Source organism: Oncorhynchus keta, chromosome 6 (assembly GCF_023373465.1).
Source record: "Oncorhynchus keta strain PuntledgeMale-10-30-2019 chromosome 6, Oket_V2, whole genome shotgun sequence".
In the NCBI taxonomy this organism is placed as follows: Eukaryota; Metazoa; Chordata; class Actinopteri; order Salmoniformes; family Salmonidae; genus Oncorhynchus; species Oncorhynchus keta.
The window spans coordinates 12,364,610-12,387,213 of NC_068426.1; the positions used below are offsets into that span (position 1 = coordinate 12,364,610).

Here is a 22,604-nt window from a genome sequence, read left to right on the forward strand (position 1 = left end):
CATAGTAACACAGAGACAGAAACAGCCTAATACTGGTGCATAGTAACACAGAGACAGAAACAGCCTAATACTGGTGCATAGTAACACAGAGACAGAAACAGCCTAATACTGGTGCATAGTAACACAGAGACAGAAACAGCCTAATACTGGTGCATAGTAACACAGAGACAGAAACAGCCTAATACTGGTGCAAAGTAACACAGAGACAGAAACAGCCTAATACTGGTGCATAGTAACACAGAGACAGAAACAGCCTAATACTGGTGCATAGTAACACAGAGACAGAAACAGCCTAATACTGGTGCATAGTAACACAGAGACAGAAACAGCCTAATACTGGTGCATAGTAACACAGAGACAGAAACAGCCTAATACTGGTGCATAGTAACACAGAGACAGAAACAGCCTAATACTGGTGCATAGTAACACAGAGACAGAAACAGCCTAATACTGGTGCATAGTAACACAGAGACAGAAACAGCCTAATACTGGTGCAAAGTAACACAGAGACAGAAACAGCCTAATACTGGTGCAAAGTAACACAGAGACAGAAACAGCCTAATACTGGTGCATAGTAACACAGAGACAGTAACAAGGACATTAATTCAACTAAAATACACACAGGTGAAACTAATAAGACAAAACCAACAGACAAACGAAAAAGGGATCGGTAGCGGCTGGTAGGACGGTGAAGACGACCGCCGAGCACCGCCCGAACAGGCAGGAGAGCCAACTTTGGCGGAAGTCGTGACAGTGGAGTAGAGAAGTAGAACAGTAGACTATGAGAACAGTGGAACAGGCAATTGCTGCTAGCAGAGGAGAGACGTTCAGCTGAATGGGAAACGTCCAGGGAATTGGGAGCATGAGGCAGGGTTGCTTGGCAACATGTGCCTGCTCACTTCAGCTGGAAGCTGGACAACCAGGATATAAAGCCCTTAGTCAGTAACATCCCAGCTGGGCCAAACACTGATAGCCCCAACGCTATTCTAAAGCTCTCCATGACATTTACAGGCAAGGATCCTGTTTGGATGTTATATGGAAATAGAAGAATAGGACAATGATGAGCACTAAACCAATCACATGAAAGAGAGTGAACATGAACATCCTTCTCTGATATGACAAAGGAAACTGCCTGGTGAAATGTTGTGAACGTGTAAACTATGTTGACTGTACAGGTTTGTAAATGTTTTACCGTGAACTCCTTTAAGTTCTCGTGTTTCCTCAGTTCGTCAGGGCTGGGCTGGTCCCCTCCACACAGGCGGTTGTACGTCCACACACACAGGTACCACACTGACTTGGGGCTGGGGACAATGTTGAAGGGCGGCGGGAGAGTTCCTCCCTCGTCGAAATAACTCATCCACAGCTTGGTGCGGGCAAACTTCCATTCAATGTCCGCATGGTCCTGTGCATTTAGATATTAAAGGAGGCTGAGGATTCACTAGTAGAATTGAAACTCTTAAATTCTATTCAGTCACCGTTATTATCACAGAGTGATGACAACCCACTTAATAGCAGGGATAAAATACTTATTTTCTCATCCTGTAGTTACATCCTGTCTCCCATAGATCTGCCTCAGGCAATGAGCTGTTGTCTGAGTGGAGGGGTGAGGGTTTGGTTGGTTGATCAAAGTGTGCGTGCGTGTGCGTGCGTGCGTGTGGTGTGTGTGTGCGTGCGTGCGTGCGTGTGTGTGTGTGCGTGTGTGCGTGCGTGTGCGTGCGTGCGTGTGTGTGTGTGTGCGTGTGCGTGCGTGTGTGTGTGTGCGTGCGTGTGTGTGTGTGCGTGCGTGTGTGTGTGCGTGTGGTGCGCGTGTGTGTGTGTGTGGTGCGTGTGTGTGTGCGTGCGTGCGTGTGTGCGTGTGGTATGTGCGTGCGTGCATGCGTGTGTGCGTGCGTGTGTGCGTGTGCGTGCGTGTGCATGCGTGTGTGTGTGCGTGTGTGCACGTGTGTGCGTGTGTGTGTGTGTGTGCATGCGTGTGTGTGTGCATGTGTGTGTGTGCGTGCGTGTGTGTGTGCGTGTGGTGCGCGTGTGTGCGTGCGTGTGTGAGTGTGTGCGTGTGTGAGTGTGTGAGTGTGTGTGTGCGTGTGTGTGTGTGCGTGGTGTATTTAGGTTTTTTCCCACAGCTCCCAGGGAGAGTGATACATGGGCGGCAGGCCTCTATCCTCATCTTACATAAAGCTCTGGCAGAAAGGTTACATAGAGGAAAATAAAGGATAATAATAATATGTCTCTGTGTGATGCAGCACCAGAAAAATACAGACTCTCTGAGGTGAAAACTCACCTTCAATAAAACCTTCATGATCTACAATCTATTTGATGACAATTACTCATCCGGTTGTTATTCCTGCAGAGAGTGAGAGACGCTTTGCATAACTTCTTGGAGATCAACTGCAAGACGCTCAGCATGCAGCAGAAGCACTGATCATTATTGGTTTTTTTTTTGCATACCAAAGTCTTTACCCATAAGCACCAGCAAGAACTCCACAAAAAAAAGATGGCCACCCCACTGGGCGCGCACGTCAATTCAATGTCTATTCCACATTGGTTCAACATAATTTAATTGAGATGACGTGTGAACAACGCTGATTCAACCAGAGTGTAACCAGTGGGATGTGAGTTCCCATAATAAAGGAGCTAGCAGACATCTCTCTCTCTCTCTGTGTGTGTGTGTGTGTGTGTGTGTGTGTGTGTGTGTGTGTGTGTGTGTGTGTGTGTGTGTGTGTGTGTGTGTGTGTGTGTGTGTGTGTGTGTGTGTGTGTGTGTGTGTGTGTGTGTGTGTGTGTCTGACTCACAGCGATGAGCTGATAGGAATTATTCATCATGGCGATGAGCATGTTGAGCAGCACCACCAGGGAGATAACGTTGTAGGTACCGAACATGGTGGCTCCCACAAACTCTGTGAACTCATGGCGTGCCTTCACGTTGGTCACGTACAGGTTGAGCAGGCCGAATATGGACCAGAACAGGGACTGCAGCGTCTCAAACAGCCTGGGGAAGAACACCATACAGAGACAGACTTTCTTTGAGTTTTGTGTTTTTCTACAAAACCCTTTATTTGGACTTTGATGAGCCAGAAACGATTACCATAGTCCTAAGCTGCAAATGCAGCGTTGCCAACCAAGAGCAAGGATTAGAAAGCCAGACAGCAGAAGCTTTTGAATCCTAAACTGATATTTTGCATTACAGTAACTCAATGAACCTCTAAAACCTCCCAAGACAGACGGAGGCGAGAGACACAAACAGCTCATTCTCCAGAATGACTCAGGGGCTGGAGGAAGAAAATGAGATTTAGTACACTGCAGTATATTTTATTCATTACGGGAGAGGGAGAGGATTATGTGTATACTGTTAGTTTCTCTGTGAAACATCGGGACAAATCAAAAGGGCTTTTCTATTGTAATAGGTATTGGAGTATAAGACCCTGATTTGTACCTGCCACCCTCCTCCTGCTCCTCTTCCCAAACACTTCTGTCTATTTACATCTCTTCATATTCTCCTCCTCTCTCAATTTATTTCAAGCTCCTTCCTCTACCCTCCTTCCTCTACCCTCCTCCCTCCACCCTCCTTACTTTACCCTGCCTTCTACTTCTTCACTTCATCCCTTGTCTCAGAATGTACTGGTCCCATCCATCTCTCTATACACACTTCTTTCTGTTTATCCAAACCCCTCCTTTTGTCATTACACAGTATCTGTCTTTCTCCGTTCTCATTTCCCCAGGACAAAGGGTCTCAGATGAAACGACTCACGTAGAGAAGGCATTGTTCTGCTTCTCACAGCGGATGCCCTTGCAGTTGTTGGGCTCGTCCGAGGCCTTGGTCTCGTAGTAGAAGTAGAGCTGGTTGAGCCCGTTGGCAAAGGCCAGCAGCACCAGGCAGTAGATGAAGAGGAACTTGAGGATGTCCAGCAACATGCGTCCCAGGGAGATCTGCAGGGGTCCCAGGTGAGAATTGGCTGTGAACAGGGAGATGAGGCGCAAGGAGCTGAAGATGTTGGCGATAGCAAACAGGGCCTCGGCTATCAGTGTTGGGTGCCACATCTCCCACTCCTCCCGCGGCCGAGAGCTGTTGTACTGTTATGGAGACAAGAGAGAGAGAGAGAGCTGTTGTACTGTTGTGGAGACAAGAGAGAGAGAGAGAGCTGTTGTACTGTTGTCGAGACAAGAGAGAAAGAGAGAGAGAGAGAGAGAGAGAGAGAGAGAGCTGTTGTACTGTTGTGGAGACAATGGAGAGAGAGCTGTTGTACTGTTGTGGAGACAAGAGAGAGAGAGAGAGAGAGAGAGAGAGAGAGAGAGAGAGAGAGAGAGAGAGAGAGAGAGAGAGAGAGAGAGAGAGAGAGAGAGAGAGAGAGCTGTTGTACTATTGTGGAGACAAGAGAGAGAGAGAGCTGTTGTACTGTTGTGGAGACAAGAGAGAGAGAGATAGCTGTTGCACTGTTATGGAGACGAGAGAGAGATAGAGAGAAAGGGAGAGAGAGAGAGAGCTGTTGTACTGTTGTGGAGACAAGAGAGAGAGAGAGATAGCTGTTGCACTGTTATGGAGACGAGAGAGAGAGAGAGAGAGAGAGAGAGAGAGAGAGAGAGAGAGAGAGAGAGAGAGAGAGAGAGAGAGAGAGAGAGAGAGAGAGAGAGCTGTTGTAGTGTTGTGGAGACAAGAGAGAGAGAGCTGTTGACTGTTGTGGAGACAAGAGAGAGAGAGAGCTGCTGTACTGTTGTGGAGACAAGACAGAGAGAGAGAGCTGTTGTACTTATATGGAGACAAGAGAGAGAGAGAGAGAGAGAGAGAGAGAGAGAGAGAGAGAGAGAGAGAGAGAGAGAGAGAGAGAGAGAGAGAGAGAGAGAGAGAGAGAGAGAGAGAGAGAGAGAGAGAGAGAGAGAGAGAGAGAGAGAGAGAGCTGCTGTACTGTTATGGAGATGAGTGAGAGAGAGAGCTGCTGTACTGTTCTGGAGACGAGAGAGAGAGAGAGAGAGAGAGAGAGAGCTTGTGGGGGTGAGAGAGAGGGGGAGAGCTGCTGTACTGTTGTGGAGACAAGAGAGCGAGAGAGAGAGCTGTTGTACTGTTGTGGGGACGAGAGAGAGAGAGCTGTGGCACTGTTGTGGAGACAAGAGAGAGTGAAATGTTGTACTGTTGTGGAGACGAGAGAGAGAGAGAGAGAGAGAGAGAGAGAGAGAGAGAGAGAGAGAGAGAGAGAGAGAGAGAGAGCTGTTGTACTATTGTGGAGAGGAGACGAGACAGAGAGAGCTGCTGTTCTGTTGTGGAGACAAGAGAGAGAGAGAGAGAGAGAGGGAGAGAGAGAGTGAGAGAGAGAGAGATGTTGTACTGTTATGGAGATGAGAGAGAGAGAGAGAGCTGCTGTACTGTTCGGGGGACAAGAGAGAGAGAGAGAGAGAGAGAGAGAGAGAGAGAGAGAGAGAGAGAGAGAGAGAGCGAGAGCGAGAGAGAGCTGTTGTACTGTTATGGAGATGAGAGAGAGAGAGAGAGCTGCTGTACTGTTCTGGAGACGAGAGAGAGAGAGAGCTTGTGGGGGCGAGAGAGAGGGAGAGAGCTGCTGTACTGTTGTGGAGACAAGAGAGCGAGAGAGAGAGCTGTTGTACTGTTGTGGGGACGAGAGAGAGAGAGAGCTGCGGCACTGTTGTGGAGACAAGAGAGAGTGAGCTGTTGTACTGTTGTCGAGACGAGAGAAAAGAGAGAGAGAGAGAGAGAGAGAGAGAGAGCTGTTGTACTGTTGTGGAGACAATGGAGAGAGAGCTGTTGTACTGTTGTGGAGACAAGAGAGAGAGAGAGAGAGAGAGAGAGAGAGAGAGAGAGAGAGAGAGAGAGAGAGAGAGAGAGAGAGATAGAGCTGTTGTACTGTTGTGGAGACGAGAGAGAGAGAGAGAGAGAGAGAGAGAGAGAGCTGTTGTACTGTTGTGGAGACGAGAAAGAGAGAGAGAGAGAGACTTTGACTTTTGGTCTTGCTTTATTGAAACATTCTTAATTCATTTAAAACTCACCCCCCCCACTCCTAAAATAAATAAAAAATAAATAAATAAATAAAAATACACAAAAACCCTCTCCTACAACCGTATATCCAAAACATCTTCCCCAGCAATACAGACAGCCCCCCCAACACACCATATCTCCTCAAACATCTCCACACATTTGATCATTTTATAGAACTCAAACTCAACCCTAAGGCGCGCAGAGACCATCCCATGAAACAGTAGTAAAGGGTCTGTTATCCCCCCACCATTGACCCTGTTCCTCCTTGTTAGCCAAATAGCTAACTTTGCCTGAGCAAACAGAAAATTCAACAAAACACATTTTTCTTTCTCCTTACTCGAATACCTGTATCCCATTATAAACATCCCAACAGCAAAAACCACCCCAAACCTGTCACACAGACATTCCAACAGAGACATTAATGGCATTAACCTGGTGCACACAGAAAACACATGAATTACAGTTTCTTTCATTTGACAGAAAGGACACCCCTGCCCAATTCCCGGATCAACCCGTGCCAACCAGCTGTTAGTGGCCAGGGCTCCATGAAGAACCCTCCACTGGAGGTCCCCTGACCTCTTTGGTACTGGGGGTTTGTAGAGCGCCCTCCATCTAAAACCCACCATACTCTCCGCCCCACATACCCCCTGCCACTGATGTGCCTTCACTCCTGTTAGGCTTCTAATGCTCCTCACCTTAACGCAGAGGTTGTAGAGGGCTTTACCTCCCACCCCCTCAAACTCCCCAGGCTCGGAGTGTTAAAATCTAACAAGTCCTCCAGACCCCCTTGCCAGTCTCCAGTCTCTGCCGTCACCTGCAGTGGCGGGAACATTGGTGGCCCCTCTCCCTTTGGCCTCTCAAACACCCCCTTACCGGCTCAGACAGTGCCTCCTGGACCTCCTCCAGGAATCTCTCCAGCAGCCTAAGAGACGTTATTCCTGTTTGTTGCGCCAAGACCTCGGGGTTTTCCACCCCTCCTCTCCCAGCAGTCTCAGGTCACCCAGCCTTTGTAAACCCCCTGCCATCAGTTGCCTCTGCAGGGTGGCCGACTGAACCGATCTCAAAGGGATGGCTGGGTTGTGGAAGATGGGCTCCTCCCACACCCACTGCCCAGGCTCCACACCCCCTTCTCGTGTGGGCCTTAGCAGCTGCCAGGCCCTCAGCACCGCAGAGTAAAACTCTGAGAGACCTGCTGTACTCAGCCTCTCCAGCTTCATGAGGAACAGCTGCCGGTCCAACCCTAATCCGCCAGCTCTCCTCAGCAGCGCATGCTGGTTCCCTCCAGCCAACATCAGTGTGGTACAGCAGTCTCTGCACCGCCTTTAGTCGGAAAGCAGCCATCCTGCTCTCCAGTTCCACCAGGCCCTGTCCTCCTTCGTGGACGGTCATGTACAAAACTGCTGCCTTCAGCCAGTGATGTCCCGACCAAAAAAGTCCACCAGCTTGCGTTGCAGGTCTGCAAGCAGACCGAGGGGGGGCTGAGGACAGCCAGTTTATGCCACAAGGAAGATGCCACCAGGTTGTTGATTATCAGCACCCTCCCTCTATATGACACTTGGGACAGGAGCAACCTCCACCTGGCCAGTCTTGACACCACTGCCTGTGTCAGCCCCTCCCAGTTCTTGCTGACCCACCTCTCCGAGCCCAGGTACACCCCCAACACTTTAAGCCCTTCACAACCCCACTGCAAACCCCCTGGAAGCAGAGGAGGAGCCCTATCCCCCCATGCCCCACATAACAGAGCTTTGCTCTTTCCCCAGTTTACCTTAGCTGATGAAGCTCCCTCATACACCTTCAGACTGGTCTCTAGTTCCTGCCCATCCCTGACCATCACAGAAACATCATCTGCATATGCTGAGACTGCAATTCCTGTCACCACATCCATGCCTGTCCAGCACACTCCCCGCAGTCTCCTGCGTAGCAGTCCTAAAAAAGGCTCAATGGCTAGTGTGTACAGCTGCCCAGATAGAGGGCATCCTTGTCTAATGCCCCGTCTCACCCAGACTGGCCTACTGAGCCCCCTCCCACCTTAACCATACATGACGCCCCAGCATACAACAGCTTCACACAGGTCACAAAACTCTTCCCAAACCCAAACACAGACATCACATTAAACAGATACTCATGATCCACTCTATCAAAAGCCTTCTCTTGATCTAAAGAGACCAGTCCAAAGTTCACATTAGAACCTCTCGACAAGTCCAACATGTCCCTAATCAAGAACAAGTTGTCCGTGATTGAGCGTCCCGGTACACAATATGTCTGGTCCTTGTGTATTATAGAGTCCAGATGGGACTTCAGTCTGTTAGAGAGGACCTTGGCAAAAATCTTGTAGTCCGCACAGAGTAATGCCACAGGCCTCCAGTTCTTAAGTTCACACAAGTCCCCTTTTTGGGCAGGAGAGTCAGAGCCGCCCGACGGCAGCTCATCGGCAACTCTCCTACCCCTACGCATTCTCGCAACACGCAAAAGAAATCCTGGCCAATTGTTCCCCAGAATTTTTTGTAAAATTCCACTGGAAGTCCATCAACCCCGGGTGCACGACCGGGGGACATCTGGGTTACTGCCTCTGCCAGTTCATGTGACAACAGAGGAATGTCCATTTCATCCCTCTGTGCCCGAGAGAGCTTAGGGAGTCCTGCGAACAAGACCTGAGCACACATAGGATCACACATTTCTGCCCTATACAATTCAGTATAAAACTCCACAGTCCGCTCCCGCATCTCCCTCACCACAGAGGTCACCCGCCCATCAGACAGCCGTAGACAATGCATACCCTTGGCTTCACTGCTCTGTCTTTCCAAACCAAAGAAGAAGGAGCTGGGAGCATCCATCTCCTTGAGCATGGAGAACCTAGCTCTTACAAGTGCTCCCTTTGCTTTAACCTGGAAAAAACTGCTCAGGTCCCTACGTAATTCGGCTAAGTTAGCCTGGAGGCCTACATTGCCTTGCCCCACCATCTCTACCTCCATCTCACTAATACACCGCTCTAGTTCCCCCAACACTCTCCTAGCCTCTGAGGATGAGAGAGCTGTGTACTGTTGACAGAAAAGCCGAATTTGCACTTTCCCCACATCCCACCACTGACTCAGAGACTCATACTCCTCTCTTCGCTGCCCCCATCTTTCCCAAAAAGTCTGGAAACCTGAGCAAAAAGTGGCATCTTGTAAGAGCTTTACATTGAACTTCCAATAAGATGCCTGCCGGGGCCCTGGTGAAATAGACAGCCGAGCCATGGTTATGTGGTGATCCGAAAACCCCACTGGGAGAATGGTAGCACCCAGAAGCCTATTGCTCTGATTCCTGGACATGTAAAAACGATCAAGTCGAGCTGCACTCACCATAGCCCCAAAAACCTTCACCCACGTATACTGTCTTGTGTTTGGATGTTTAGTTCTCCAAACATCCACTAGGTCAAACTGATTAAAGATGTCCCTTAACACTCCCACTGACACTGAATGAGGCTCTTCCCCATTTCTGTCTTTTGTAAAATCCATTGTACAGTTCCAGTCACCTCCGATCACCAGCGTCTCCTCAGGCGCTACTTGTGAGAGTTCCTGTCTAAGACTCCCAAATAGAACCCCTCTTTCTCTCCCTGTGTTAGGCGCATACACATTTATAAAGACAAAACACATGTTGTTAATTTCTGCTTTAACAACAAGCAACCTACCCCTACACACCTCCTTTGAGGAGCAAATTTTTACAGCCAGACCCGGTGCAAAAAGGACTGCCACCCCTGCACTAAGATTTGTCCCATGGCTCAACACACTTGCCCCTTTCCACCAGAGCCCCCAATCAACTTCATTCACCACATCACTATGCGTCTCCTGCAGAAACAACACCTGTACTTGTTTATGTTTTACATATTCACTCAACACACTCCTCTTTCCCGCATCTCTGGCGCCATTTATATTGAGCGAGCCTACCCGAAGAGTCTCCATAAGAAGTGGGAGAAAAGCCAGCAGAGAAATAGACCAATAGCAAAGCTCAAAAAGCCCCAGTGTCAGTAAGAAATTAAACATTTAAACAGTGTCTGAAGGTAAACCTTTACGCACTGTTGTGACCCACTTCCTCAACCTAAACCGTTTCTTGGGTGAGAGGACACCATGCCCCTCATTTCTCATAGCATGTTGTACTGATCTTACAAACTTTCTAGGATCAGGAAAAAAAAGCCTCAAGATTAACTTTTTCCCCTTAGTCTCATTCAGGAACCTTGTCAGTTCTCTCAACGTGTACTTAGACCCCTCTGGTTGACTGGCTGTCAGCTCCGGGCCAATTGAAGAGGAGTCTGAAAAAAATACCTCCTCATCCTCTTCCTCAGACTCACTTTCCTCCTCTTCTCTATCTCCCACCCTGACCACCTGCCCTTTCTCTCTGGTTAGGGCCTCACCCACAGCAACAGGCAACATTTCCATGGTGCCTTTGTCCACACCCGTTTTCTTTTTCCTCTTGACACCCTCCTCCTCCTCCCCTAATCTCTTACACTTCCCCACTATACTCTCCTCATCCACTAGAATAACCTGACTAGACGCAGTATCATCTGCACCACCCTCCATAGCATGACTAGGGCCAGCCTCAGCTACAACCCTCCATAGCATGACTAGGGCCAGGCTCAGCTACAACACCCTCCATAGCATGACTAGGGCCAGCCTCAGCTACAACACCCTCCATAGCATGACTAGGGCCAGCCTCAGCTACAACACCCTCCATAGCATGACTAGGGCCAGCCTCAGCTACAACACCCTCCATAGCATGACTAGGGCCAGCCTCAGCTACAACACCCTCCATAGCATGACTAGGGCCAGCCTCAGCTACAACACCCTCCATAGCATGACTAGGGCCAGCCTCAGCTACAACACCCTCCATAGCATGACTAGGGCCAGCCTCAGCTATACCACCCTCCATAGCATGTCTAGGCCCAGCCTCAGCTACCCCACCATCTCTAGCCTGACTAGACCCAGCCTCTGCTTCTCCACCATCTCTAGCCTGACTAGACCCAGCCTCATCTACACCAGCATCTCTAGACTGACTAGGCCCAGCCTCTGCTGTCTGCATCTCCTTACCCCCTGCATTTTGACCTTGATTTCCCCCCCTTGCGCTCATACCCTCCCCTTGTCTATGGCCTTTATGTGGGCACGCAAAGCTCTTGTGCCCCAAATCCCCACATTCAAAACACCGTAGACTATCTGTGCTGGCAAAACCTGCATAGAACCCTTCCCCATGCCTCACTTTAAAATGCACATTTAGCTGTTGCTCATTATTGTTCAGAAACATAAACACTTGCCTCCTGAATGAAACAACGTGCTTAACGGCATCTGCCTGAAAACCTGCTGACAGTACACGGAAACCGCTAGCAAACGACTCAGCTCTTTCCTAATTTGATCATCCGTAATAAACGGAGGCAAATTTGCCACTACAACTCTTGTTGAAGGGGTAGAGAGAGGTGAAATTGACACCAACACATCCCTTACAAATATTCCGCTAGCAATTAGCCTACCGACCAAATTAGCCCTTTTCATGAACACAACCACAGCCTTGTTCATTCTAGAAGCAGAATGTATAAACTCAGCTCCTACCTGTTCACCGACGCGAGCAGAACCTCCTCCACCTTAACTCCGTTCTCAGGAACACACCTGAAACCATGCTGTATCGACAGCGTCTCCTGCGCACTAGGCTGAGAAGCCATTGCGCACACTATACCTTGCAACCCCCCGGAACGTTACTCTGTCCTCTTCCACCCTAACTTTGAAAAAAAAAAACTTTGGATACCACTAAAAACAAATATTGCATTAACCCTCCACCATAGAAAATAACATGTAAAGAAAAGAATAGAATCAAGAAAGTTAGTTAGGATAGAGCTTTCCACACCAAACACTCAAACTCCAAAAACACCCAGCATGCACCGAGAGAGAGAGAGAGAGAGAGAGAGAGAGAGAGAGAGAGAGAGGGCTGTTGTACTGTTGTGGAGACAAGAGAGAGAGAGAGCTGTTGTACTGTTGTGGAGACAAGAGAGAGAGAGAGATAGCTGTTGTACTGTTATGGAGACGAGAGAGAGAAAGAGAGAGAGAGAGCTGTTGTAGTGTTGTGGAGACAAGAGAGAGAGAGAGAGAGAGAGAGAGAGAGAGAGAGAGAGAGAGAGAGAGAGAGAGAGAGAGAGAGAGAGAAAGAGAGAGAGAGAGCTGTTGTAGTGTTGTGGAGACAAGAGAGAGAGAGAGCTGCTGTACTTTTGTGGAGACAAGACAGAGAGAGAGAGCTGTTGTACTTATATGGACACAAGAGAGAGAGAGAGAGAGAGAGAGAGAGAGAGAGAGAGAGAGAGAGAGAGAGAGAGAGAGAGAGAGAGAGGGCTGTTGTACTGTTGTGGAGACAAGAGAGAGAGGGAGAGAGAGAGAGAGAGAGAGAGAGAGAGAGAGAGAGAGAGAGCTGCTGTACTGTTGTGGAGACAAGAGAGCGAGAGAGAGAGCTGTTGTACTGTTGTGGGGACGAGAGAGAAAGCTGTTGTACTGTTGTGGAGACAAGAGAGAGAGAGAGAGCTGTTCTGTTGTGGAGAAAAGAGAGAGAGAGAGCTGATGTACTGTTGTGGAGACAAGAGGGAGAGAGAGAGCTGCCTGTACTTTTCTGGAGACAAGAGAGAGAGAGAAAGAGAGAGAGAGAGAGAGAGAGAGAGAGAGAGAGAGAGAGAGAGAGAGAGAGAGAGAGATAGAAAGAGAGAGAGAGAGAGAGAGAGAGAGAGAGAGAGAGAGAGAGAGAGAGCTGCTGTACTGTTGTGGAGACAAGAGAGCGAGAGAGAGAGAGCTGTTGTACTGTTGTTGGGACGAGAGAGAAAGCTGTTGTACTGTTGTGGAGACAAGAGAGCGAGAGAGAGAGCTGTTGTACTGTTGTGGAGACAAGAGAGCGAGAGAGAGAGCTGTTGTACTGTTCTGGAGACAAGAGAGAGAGCAGAGACGGAGAGAGAGAGAGAGAGAGAGAGAGAGAGAGAGAGAGAGAGAGAGAGAGAGAGAGAGAGCTGCTGTACTGTTGTGGAGACAAGAGAGCGAGAGAGAGAGCTGTTGTACTGTTGTTGGGACGAGAGAGAAAGCTGTTGTACTGTTGTGGAGACAAGAGAGCGAGAGAGAGAGCTGTTGTACTGTTGTGGGGACGAGAGAGAAAGCTGTTGTACTGTTGTGGAGACAAGAGAGAGAGAGCTGCTGTTCTGTTGTGGAGAAAAGAGAGAGAGAGAGCTGATGTACTGTTGTGGAGACAAGAGGGAGAGAGAGAGCTGCCTGTACTTTTCTGGAGACAAGAGAGAGAGAGAAAGAGAGAGAGAGAGAGAGAGAGAGAGAGAGAGAGAGAGAGAGAGAGAGAGAGAGAGAGAGAGAGAGAGAGAGAGAGAGAGAGAGAGAGAGAGAGAGAGAGAGAGAGAGAGAGAGAGAGAGAGAGAGAGAGCTGCTGTACTGTTGTGGAGACAAGAGAGCGAGAGAGAGAGAGAGCTGTTGTACTGTTGTTGGGACGAGAGAGAAAGCTGTTGTACTGTTGTGGAGACAAGAGAGCGAGAGAGAGAGCTGTTGTACTGTTGTGGAGACAAGAGAGCGAGAGAGAGAGCTGTTGTACTGTTCTGGAGACAAGAGAGAGAGAGAGACGGAGAGAGAGAGAGAGAGAGAGCTGCTGTACTGTTGTGGAGACAAGAGAGCGAGAGAGAGAGCTGTTGTACTGTTGTTGGGACGAGAGAGAAAGCTGTTGTACTGTTGTGGAGACAAGAGAGCGAGAGAGAGAGCTGTTGTACTGTTGTGGGGACGAGAGAGAAAGCTGTTGTACTGTTGTGGAGACAAGAGAGAGAGAGAGCTGCTGTTCTGTTGTGGAGACAAGAGAGAGAGATAGATGTTGTACTGTTGTTTAGACAAGAGAGAGAGAGAGAGAGAGAGAGAGAGAGAGAGAGAGAGAGAGAGAGAGAGAGAGAGAGAGCTGTTGTACTGTTGTTGGGACGAGAGAGAAAGCTGTTGTACTGTTGTGGAGACAAGAGAGCGAGAGAGAGAGCTGTTGTACTGTTGTGGGGACGAGAGAGAAAGCTGTTGTACTGTTGTGGAGACAAGAGAGAGAGAGAGCTGCTGTTCTGTTGTGGAGACAAGAGAGAGAGATAGATGTTGTACTGTTGTTTAGACAAGAAGAGAGAGAGAGAGAGAGAGAGAGAGAGAGAGAGAGAGAGAGAGAGAGAGAGAGAGAGAGAGCTGTTGTACTGTTGTGAGACAAGAGACAGAAGAGAGCGACTGTTGTGGGGAGAGAGAGAAAGCTGTTGTACTGTTGTGGAGACGAGAGAGAGAGAGCTGTTGTACTGTTGTGGAGACAAGAGAGCGAGAGAGAGAGCTGTTGTACTGTTGTGGAGACGAGAGAGAAAGCTGTTGTTCTGTTGTGGAGACAAGAGAGAGAGATGTTGTACTGTTGTTTAGACAAGAGAGAGAGAGAGAGAGAGAGAGAGAGAGAGAGAGAGAGAGAGAGAGAGAGAGAGAGAGAGAGCTGTTACTGTTGTGGAGACAAGAGAGAGCGAGAGAGAGAGCTGTTGTAGAGAGAAAGCTGTTGTACTGTTGTGAGACAAGAGAGAGAGAGAGCTGCTGTTCTGTTGTGAGAAAAGAGAGAGAGAGAGCTGTTGTAGTGTTGTGGAGACAGAGAGAGAGAGAGCTGCTGTACTTTGTGGAGACAAGACAGAGAGAGAGAGCTGTTGTACTTATATGGACACAAGAGAGAGAGAGAGAGAGAGAGAGAGAGAGAGAGAGAGAGAGAGAGAGAGAGAGAGAGAGAGAGAGAGAGCTGCTGTACTGTTGTGGAGACAAAGAGAGAGAGAGAGAGCTGTTGTACTGTTGTGGGACAAGAGAGAGAGAAGTACTGTTGTGGAGACAAGAGAGAGAGAGAGAGCTGCTGTTCTGTTGTGGAGAAAAGAGAGAGAGAGAGCTGTACTGTTGTGGAGACAAGAGAGCGACTGTTGTGGAGACAAGAGACAAGAGAGAGAGAGCCTGTACTGTTGTGAGAAAAGAGAGAGAGAGAGAGAGAGAGAGACTTTTCTGGAGACAAGAGAGAGAGAGAAAGAGAGAGAGAGAGAGAGAGAGAGAGAGAGAGAGAGAGAGAGAGAGAGAGAGAGAGAGAGAGAGAGAGAGAGAGAGAGAGAGTTGTGGAGAAAGAGAGACAAGAGAGAGAGAGAGAGAGAGAGAGAGAGAGAGAGAGAGAGAGAGAGAGAGCTGCTGTACTGTTGTGAGACAAGAGAGCGAGAGAGAGAGCTGTTGTACTGTTGTTGGGACGAGAGAGAAAGCTGTTGTACTGTTGTGGAGACAAGAGAGCGAGAGAGAGAGCTGTTGTACTGTTCTGGAGACAAGAGAGAGAGAGAGACTGAGAGAGAGAGAGAGAGAGAGAGAGAGAGAGAGAGAGAGAGAGAGAGAGAGAGAGAGAGAGATAGAAAGAGAGAGAGAGAGAGAGAGAGAGAGAGAGAGAGAGAGAGCTGCTGTACTGTTGTGAGACAAGAGAGCGAGAGAGAGAGCTGTTGTACTGTTGTTGGGACGAGAGAGAAAGCTGTTGTACTGTTGTGAGACAAGAGAGAGAGAGCTGTTGTACTGTTGTGGAGACAAGAGAGCGAGAGAGAGAGCTGTTGTACTGTTCTGGAGACAGAGAGAGAGAGAGAGAGAGAGAGAGAGAGACAAGAGAGAGAGAGAGAGCTGTTGAGAGAGAGAGAGAGAGAGAGCTGCTGTACTGTTGTGAGACAAGAGAGCGTGAGAGAGAGAGCTGTTGTACTGTTGTTGGGACGAGAGAGAAAGCTGTTGTACTGTTGTGGAGACAAGAGAGCGAGAGAGAGCTGTTGTACTGTTGTGGGGACAAGAGAGAAAGCTGTTGTACTGTTGTGGAGACAAGAGAGAGAGAGAGCTGCTGTTCTGTTGTGGAGACAAGAGAGAGATAGATGTTGTACTGTTGTTTAGACAAGAGAGAGAGAGAGAGAGAGAGAGAGAGAGAGAGAGAGAGAGAGAGAGAGAGAGAGAGAGCTGTTGTACTGTTGTTGGGACGAGAGAGAAAGCTGTTGTACTGTTGTGGAGACAAGAGAGCGAGAGAGAGAGCTGTTGTACTGTTGTGGGGACGAGAGAGAAAGCTGTTGTACTGTTGTGGAGACAAGAGAGAGAGAGAGCTGCTGTTCTGTTGTGGAGACAAGAGAGAGAGATAGATGTTGTACTGTTGTTTAGACAAAGAGAGAGAGAGAGAGAGAGAGAGAGAGAGAGAGAGAGAGAGAGAGAGAGAGAGAGAGAGAGCTGCTGTACTGTTGTGAGAGACAAGAGACTGCTGTGGGAGAGAGAGAGCTGTTGTACTGTTGTGGAGACGAGAGAGAAAGCTGTACTGTTGTGAGACAAGAGAGAGAGAGAGCTGCTGTACTGTTGTGAGACAAGAGAAGAGAGCTGTTGTACTGTTGTGAGAGAGAGCTGTTGTTCTGTTGTGAGAGAGAGAGAGAGAGAGCTGTTGTACTGTTGTTTGGAGACAAGAGAGAGAGAGAGAGAGAGAGAGAGAGAGAGAGAGAGAGAGAGAGAGAGAGAGAGAGCTGCTGTACTGTTTGTGGAGACAAGAGAGCGAGAGAGAGAGCTGTTGTACTGTTGTGGGGACGAGAGAGAAAGCTGTTGTACTGTTGTGAGACAAGAGAGAGAGAGAGCTGCTGTTCTGTTGTGGAGAAAGAGAGAGAGAGAGCTGTTGTAGTGTTGTGAGACAAGAGAGAGAGAGAGAGCTGCTGTACTTTGTGGAGACAAGACAGAGAGAGAGAGCTGTTGTACTTATATGGACAAGAGAGAGAGAGAGAGAGAGAGAGAGAGAGAGAGAGAGAGAGAGAGAGAGAGAGAGAGAGAGAGAGAGGCTGTTGTTGTGAGACAAGAGAGAGAGAGAGCTGTTGTACTGTTGTGAGACAAGAGAGAGGGAGAGAGAGAGAGAGAGAGAGAGAGAGAGAGAGAGAGAGAGAGAGAGAGAGCTGAGAGAGAGAGTGAGAGAGAGAGAGAAGAGAGCTGCTGTACTGTTGTGGAGACAAGAGAGCGAGAGAGAGAGCTGTTGTACTGTTGTGGGGACGAGAGAGAAAGCTGTTGTACTGTTGTGGAGACAAGAGAGAGAGAGCTGCTGTTCTGTTGTGGAGAAAGAGAGAGAGAGCTGATGTACTGCTGTGGAGACAAGAGGGAGAGAGAGCTGCCTGTACTTTTTGGAGACAAGAGAGAGAGAGAGAGAGAGAGAGAGAGAGAGAGAGAGAGAGAGAGAGAGAGAGAGAGAGAGAGAGAGCTGTTGAGAGAGACAAGAGAGAGAGAGAGAGAAGCTGTTGTACTGTTGTGGAGACAAGAGGAGAGAGAGCTGCTGTACTGTTGTGGGAAGAGAGACTGTTGAGACAAGCTGTTGTACTGTTGTTGGGACGAGAGAAAGCTGTTGTACTGTTGTGGAGACAAGAGAGAGAGAGAGCTGTTGTACTGTTGTGGAGACAAGAGAGAGAGAGAAGAGAGAGAGAGAGTGGAGAGAGAGAGAGAGAGAGAGAGCTGCTGTACTGTTGTGGAGACAAGAGAGAGAGAAGAGATGTTGTACTGTTGTTAGGAAAGAAGAGAGAGAGAGAGAGCTGTTGTACTGTTGTGGAGACAAGAGACGAGAGAGAAGAGAGAGAGAGACAAGAGAGAGAGAGAGAAAGAGAGAGAGAGATTGTGGAGACAAGAGAGAGATAGATGTTGTAGAAGAGTTTAGACAAGAGAGAGAGAGAGAGAGAGAGAGAGAGAGAGGAGAGAGAGAGAGAGAGAGAGCTGCTGTACTGTTGTGGAGACAAGAGAGCGAGAGAGAGAGCTGTTGTACTGTTGTGGGGGACGAGAGAGAAAGCTGTTGTACTGTTGTGGAGACAAGAGAGAGAGAGAGCTGCTGTACTGTTGTGGAGAAAAGAGAGAGAGCTGATGTACTGTTGTGAGACAAGATGGAGAGAGAGAGCTGTTGTACTTTGTTGGGAGAGAAAGCTGTTGTACTGTTTGTTTAGACAAGAGTAGAGAGAGAGAGAGATATATTATGAGAGAGAGAGAGAGAGAGAGAGAGAGAGAGAGAGAGAGAGAGAGAGAGACATAGATGGGACGAGAGAGAAAGAGAGAGAGAGTACTATGTGAGAAAGATACTGTTGTGCGAGAGAGAGAGCTGTTGTATATATTGTACTATAGACGAGAGACAATATAGCTGCTGTACTGTTGTGGAGAGAGAGAGAGCTGTTGTACTGTTGTGGAGAAAAGAGAGACAGAGTGGAGACAGAGGGAGAGAGAGAGCTGCCTGTACTTTTCTGGAGACAAGAGAGAGATGAAGAGAGAGAGAGAGAGAGAGAGAGAGAGAGAGAGAGAGAGAGAGAGAGAGAGAGAGAGAGAGAGAGAGAGAGAGAGAGAGAGAGATGCTGGGGGAGATAGAGGGAGAGAGCTGTTGTACTGTTGTGAGACAAGAGAGACAGAGAGAGAGAGAGAGAGAGAGAGAGAGAGAGAGCTGCTGTACTGTTGTGGGACAAGAGACAAGAGAGAGAGAGAGAGCTGAGAGAGTAGAGAGAGAGAGAGAGAGAGAGAGAGAGAAAGCTGCTGTACTGTTGTGGAGACAAGAGAGAAGAGAGAGAGCTGTTGTACTGTTGTGGAGACAAAGAGGGAAGAGAGAGAGAGAGAGCTGTTGTACTGTTGTGGAGACAAGAGAGAGAGAGAGAGAGAGCTGTTGTACTGTTGTGGGGACAAGAGAAAGAGAGAGAGAGCTGCTTTACTGTTCTGAGACAAGAGAGAGAGAGAGCTGTTGTACTGTTCTGAGACAAGAGAGAGAGAGAGAGAGAGAGAGAGATAGATAGATATATATATGGAGACAAGAGAGAGAGAGAGAGAGTTGTCCTGAGAGTGAGACAAGAGAGAGAGAGAGAGCTGTTGTACTGTTGTTGGGACGAGAGAGAAAGCTGTTGTACTGTTGTGAGAAAAGAGAGAGAGAGAGAGAGCTGTTGTACTGTTGTGAGACAAGAGAGCGAGAGAGAGAGAGAGAGAGAGAGAGAGAGAGAGAGAGAGAGAGCTGTTGTCCTGTTGTGGAGACAAGAGAGAGAGAGAGAGAGAGCTGTTGTACTGTTGTGGAGACAAGAGAAAGAGAGAGAAAGCTGTTGTACTGTTGTGGGGACGAGAGAGAAAGCTGTTGTACTGTTGTGGAGACAAGAGAGAGAGAGCTGCTGTTCTGTTGTGGAGAAAAGAGAGAGAGAGAGCTGATGTACTGTTGTGGAGACAAGAGGGAGAGAGAGAGCTGCCTGTACTTTTCTGGAGACAAGAGAGAGAGAGAAAGAGAGAGAGAGAGAGAGAGAGAGAGAGAGAGAGAGAGAGAGAGAGAGAGAGAGAGAGAGATAGAAAGAGAGAGAGAGAGAGAGAGAGAGAGAGAGAGAGAGAGAGAGAGAGAGAGAGAGAGAGAGAGAGAGAGAGAGCTATACTGAGAGACAAAGAGAGCGAGAGAGAGAGAGCTGTTGTACTTATATGGACACAAGAGAGAGATAGAGAGAGAGAGAGAGAGAGAGAGAGAGAGAGAGAGAGAGAGAGAGAGAGAGGAGGCTGTTGTACTGTTGTGGAGACAAGAGAGAGAGAGAGCTGTTGTACTGTTGTGAGACAAGAGAGAGAGAGAGAGAGAGAGAGAGAGAGAGAGAGAGAGAGAGAGAGAGAGAGAGAGAGAGAGAGAGAGAGAGAGAGAGTGAGAGAGAGAGAGAGAGAGAGCTGCTGCAACTGTTGTGAGACAAGAGAGCGAGAGAGAGAGCTGTTGTACTGTTGTGGGACGAGAGAGAAAGCTGTTGTACTGTTGTGAGACAAGAGAGAGAGAGCTGCTGTTCTGTTGTGGAGAAAAGAGAGAGAGAGCTGGAGAGACAAGAGGGAGAGAGAGAGCTGCCTGTAGAGACAAGAGAGAGAGAGAGAAAGAGAGAGAGAGAGATAGAAAGAGAGAGAGAGAGAGAGAGAGAGAGAGAGAGAGAGAGAGAGAGAGAGAGAGAGAGAGAGAGAGAGAGAGAGCTGCTGTACTGTTGTGAGACAAGAGAGAGAGAGAGAGAGCTGTTGTACTGTTGTTGGGACGAGAGAGAAAGCTGTTGTACTGTTGTGAGACAAGAGAGCGAGAGAGAGAGCTGTTGTACTGTTGTGAGACAAGAGAGCGAGAGAGAGAGCTGTTGTACTGTTCTGGAGACAAGAGAGAGAGAGAGACGAGAGAGAGAGAGAGAGAGAGAGAGAGAGAGAGAGAGCTGCTGTACTGTTGTGGAGACAAGAGAGCGAGAGATAGAGCTGTTGTACTGTTGTTGGGACGAGAGAGAAAGCTGTTGTACTGTTGTGAGACAAGAGAGCGAGAGAGAGAGCTGTTGTACTGTTGTGGGGACGAGAGAGAAAGCTGTTGTATTGTTGTGGAGACAAGAGAGAGAGAGAGCTGCTGTTCTGTTGTGGAGACAAGAGAGAGATAGATGTTGTACTGTTGTTTAGACAAGAGAGAGAGAGAGAGAGAGAGAGAGAGAGAGAGAGAGCTGTTGTCCTGTTGTGGAGACAAGAGAGAGAGAGAGAGAGCTGTTGTACTGTTGTGGGGACAAGAGAAAGAGAGAGAGAGCTGTTTACTGTTCTGGAGACAAGAGAGAGAGAGAGAGCTGTTGTACTGTTCTGGAGACAAGAGAGAGAGAGACGGAGAGAGAGAGAGAGAGAGAGAGAGAGAGAGAGAGAGAGAGAGAGAGAGAGAGAGAGAGAGAGAGAGCTGCTGTACTGTTGTGGAGACAAGAGAGCGAGAGAGAGAGCTGTTGTACTGTTGTTGGGACGAGAGAGAAAGCTACTGTTGTGGAGAAAGAGAGTGAGAGAGAGAGAGCTGTTGTACTGTTGTTGGGAGAGAGAGAGAGAGAGAGAGAGAGAGAGAGAGAAGAGCTGTTGTCCTGTTGTGGAGACAAGAGAGAGAGAGAGAGCTGTTGTACTGTTGTGGACAAGAGAAGAGAGAGAAAGCTGTTGTACTGTTGTGGAGACAAGAGAGAGAGAGAGCTGCTGTTCTGTTGTGGAGACAAGAGAGAGAGATAGATGTTGTACTGTTGTTTAGACAAGAGAGAGAGAGAGAGAGAGAGAGAGAGAGAGAGAGAGAGAGAGAGAGAGAGAGAGAGAGAGAGAGCTGTTGTACTGTTGTTGGGACGAGAGAGAAAGCTGTTGTACTGTTGTGAGACAAGAGAGCGAGAGAGAGAGCTGTTGTACTGTTGTGGGACGAGAGAGAAAGCTGTTGTACTGTTGTGAGACAAGAGAGAGAGAGAGCTGCTGTTCTGTTGTGAGACAAAGAGAGAGATAGATGTTGTACTGTTGTTTAGACAAGAGAGAGAGAGAGAGAGAGAGAGAGAGAGAGAGAGAGAGAGAGAGAGAGAGCTGTAATTGTTGTGGAGACAAGAGAGCGAGAGAGAGAGCTGTTGTACTGTTGTGGGGACGAGAGAGAAAGCTGTTGTACTGTTGTGGAGACAAGAGAGAGAGAGAGCTGCTGTTCTGTTGTGGAGAAAAAGAGAGAGAGAGCTGATGTACTGTTGTGGAGACAAGAGGGAGAGAGAGAGCTGCCTGTACTTTTCTGGAGACAAGAGAGAGAGAGATAGAGAGAGAGAGAGAGAGAGAGAGAGAGAGAGAGAGAGAGAGAGAGAGAGAGAGAGAGATAGAGAGAGAGAGAGAGAGAGAGAGAGAGAGAGAGAGAGAGAGAGAGATAGAGAGAGAGAGAGAGAGAGAGAGAGATGCTGTTCTGTTGTGGGAGACAAGAGAAAGAGAGAGCTGTTGTACTGTTGTGGAGACAAGAGGGAGAGAGAGAGAGAGACAGAGAGAGAGAGAGAGAGAGAGAGAGAGAGAGAGAGAGAGCTGCTGTACTGTTCTGGAGACAAGAGAGAGACGAAAGAGAGAGAGAGAGAGAGAGAGAGAGAGAGAGAGAGAGAGAGAGAGAGAGAGAGAGAGAGAGAGAGAGAGAGAGAGAGAGAGCTTGTGGGGCGAGATAGAGGGAGAGAGCTGCTGTACTGTTGTGAGACAAGAGAGCGAGAGAGAGAGCTGTTGTACTGTTGTGGGGATGAGAGAGAGAGACAGAGAGAGCGAGAGAGAGAGAGAGAGAGAGAGAGAGAGAGAGAGAGAGAGAGAGAGAGAGAGATGCTGTTCTGTTGTGAGACAAGAGAAAGAGAGAGCTGTTGTACTGTTGTGAGACAAGAGGGGAGAGAGAGAGAGAGAGCTGTTGTCCTGTTGTGGAGACAAGAGAGAGAGAGAGAGAGAGAGAGCTGTTGTACTGTTGTGGGGACAAGAGAAAGAGAGAGAGAGCTGCTTTACTGTTCTGGAGACAAGAGAGAGAGAGAGCTGTTGTACTGTTCTGAGACAAGACAAGAGAGAGAGACGGAGAGAGAGAGAGAGAGAGAGAGAGAGAGAGAGAGAGAGAGAGAGAGAGAGAGAGAGAGAGAGAGAGAGCTGCTGTACTGTTGTGGAGACAAGAGAGCGAGAGAGAGAGCTGTTGTACTGTTGTTGGGACGAGAGAGAAAGCTGTTGTACTGTTGTGGAGAAAAGAGAGCGAGAGAGAGAGAGCTGTTGTACTGTTGTGGAGACAAGAGAGCGAGAGAGAGAGAGAGAGAGAGAGAGAGAGAGAGAGAGAGAGAGAGCTGTTGTCCTGTTGTGAGACAAGAG

The 22,604-nt window shown here is 48.5% G+C and overlaps 1 protein-coding gene across 1 annotated transcript in view; it reads right to left on the bottom strand.

Moving 5' to 3' along the window:
• The window catches only part of LOC118385741 (short transient receptor potential channel 5-like), an 82,170-nt gene that overhangs the window by 16,056 nt on the left and 43,510 nt on the right, over positions 1-22,604 (bottom strand). Inside the window, exons 7-9 of the mRNA XM_052520727.1 lie at positions 3,745-4,067; positions 2,790-2,985; positions 1,160-1,402 (exon numbers count right to left, since the gene is read on the bottom strand). Coding sequence (XP_052376687.1) covers positions 1,160-1,402; positions 2,790-2,985; positions 3,745-4,067 — 762 coding nt within the window. The remainder of the gene's footprint in view (positions 1-1,159; positions 1,403-2,789; positions 2,986-3,744; positions 4,068-22,604) is intronic.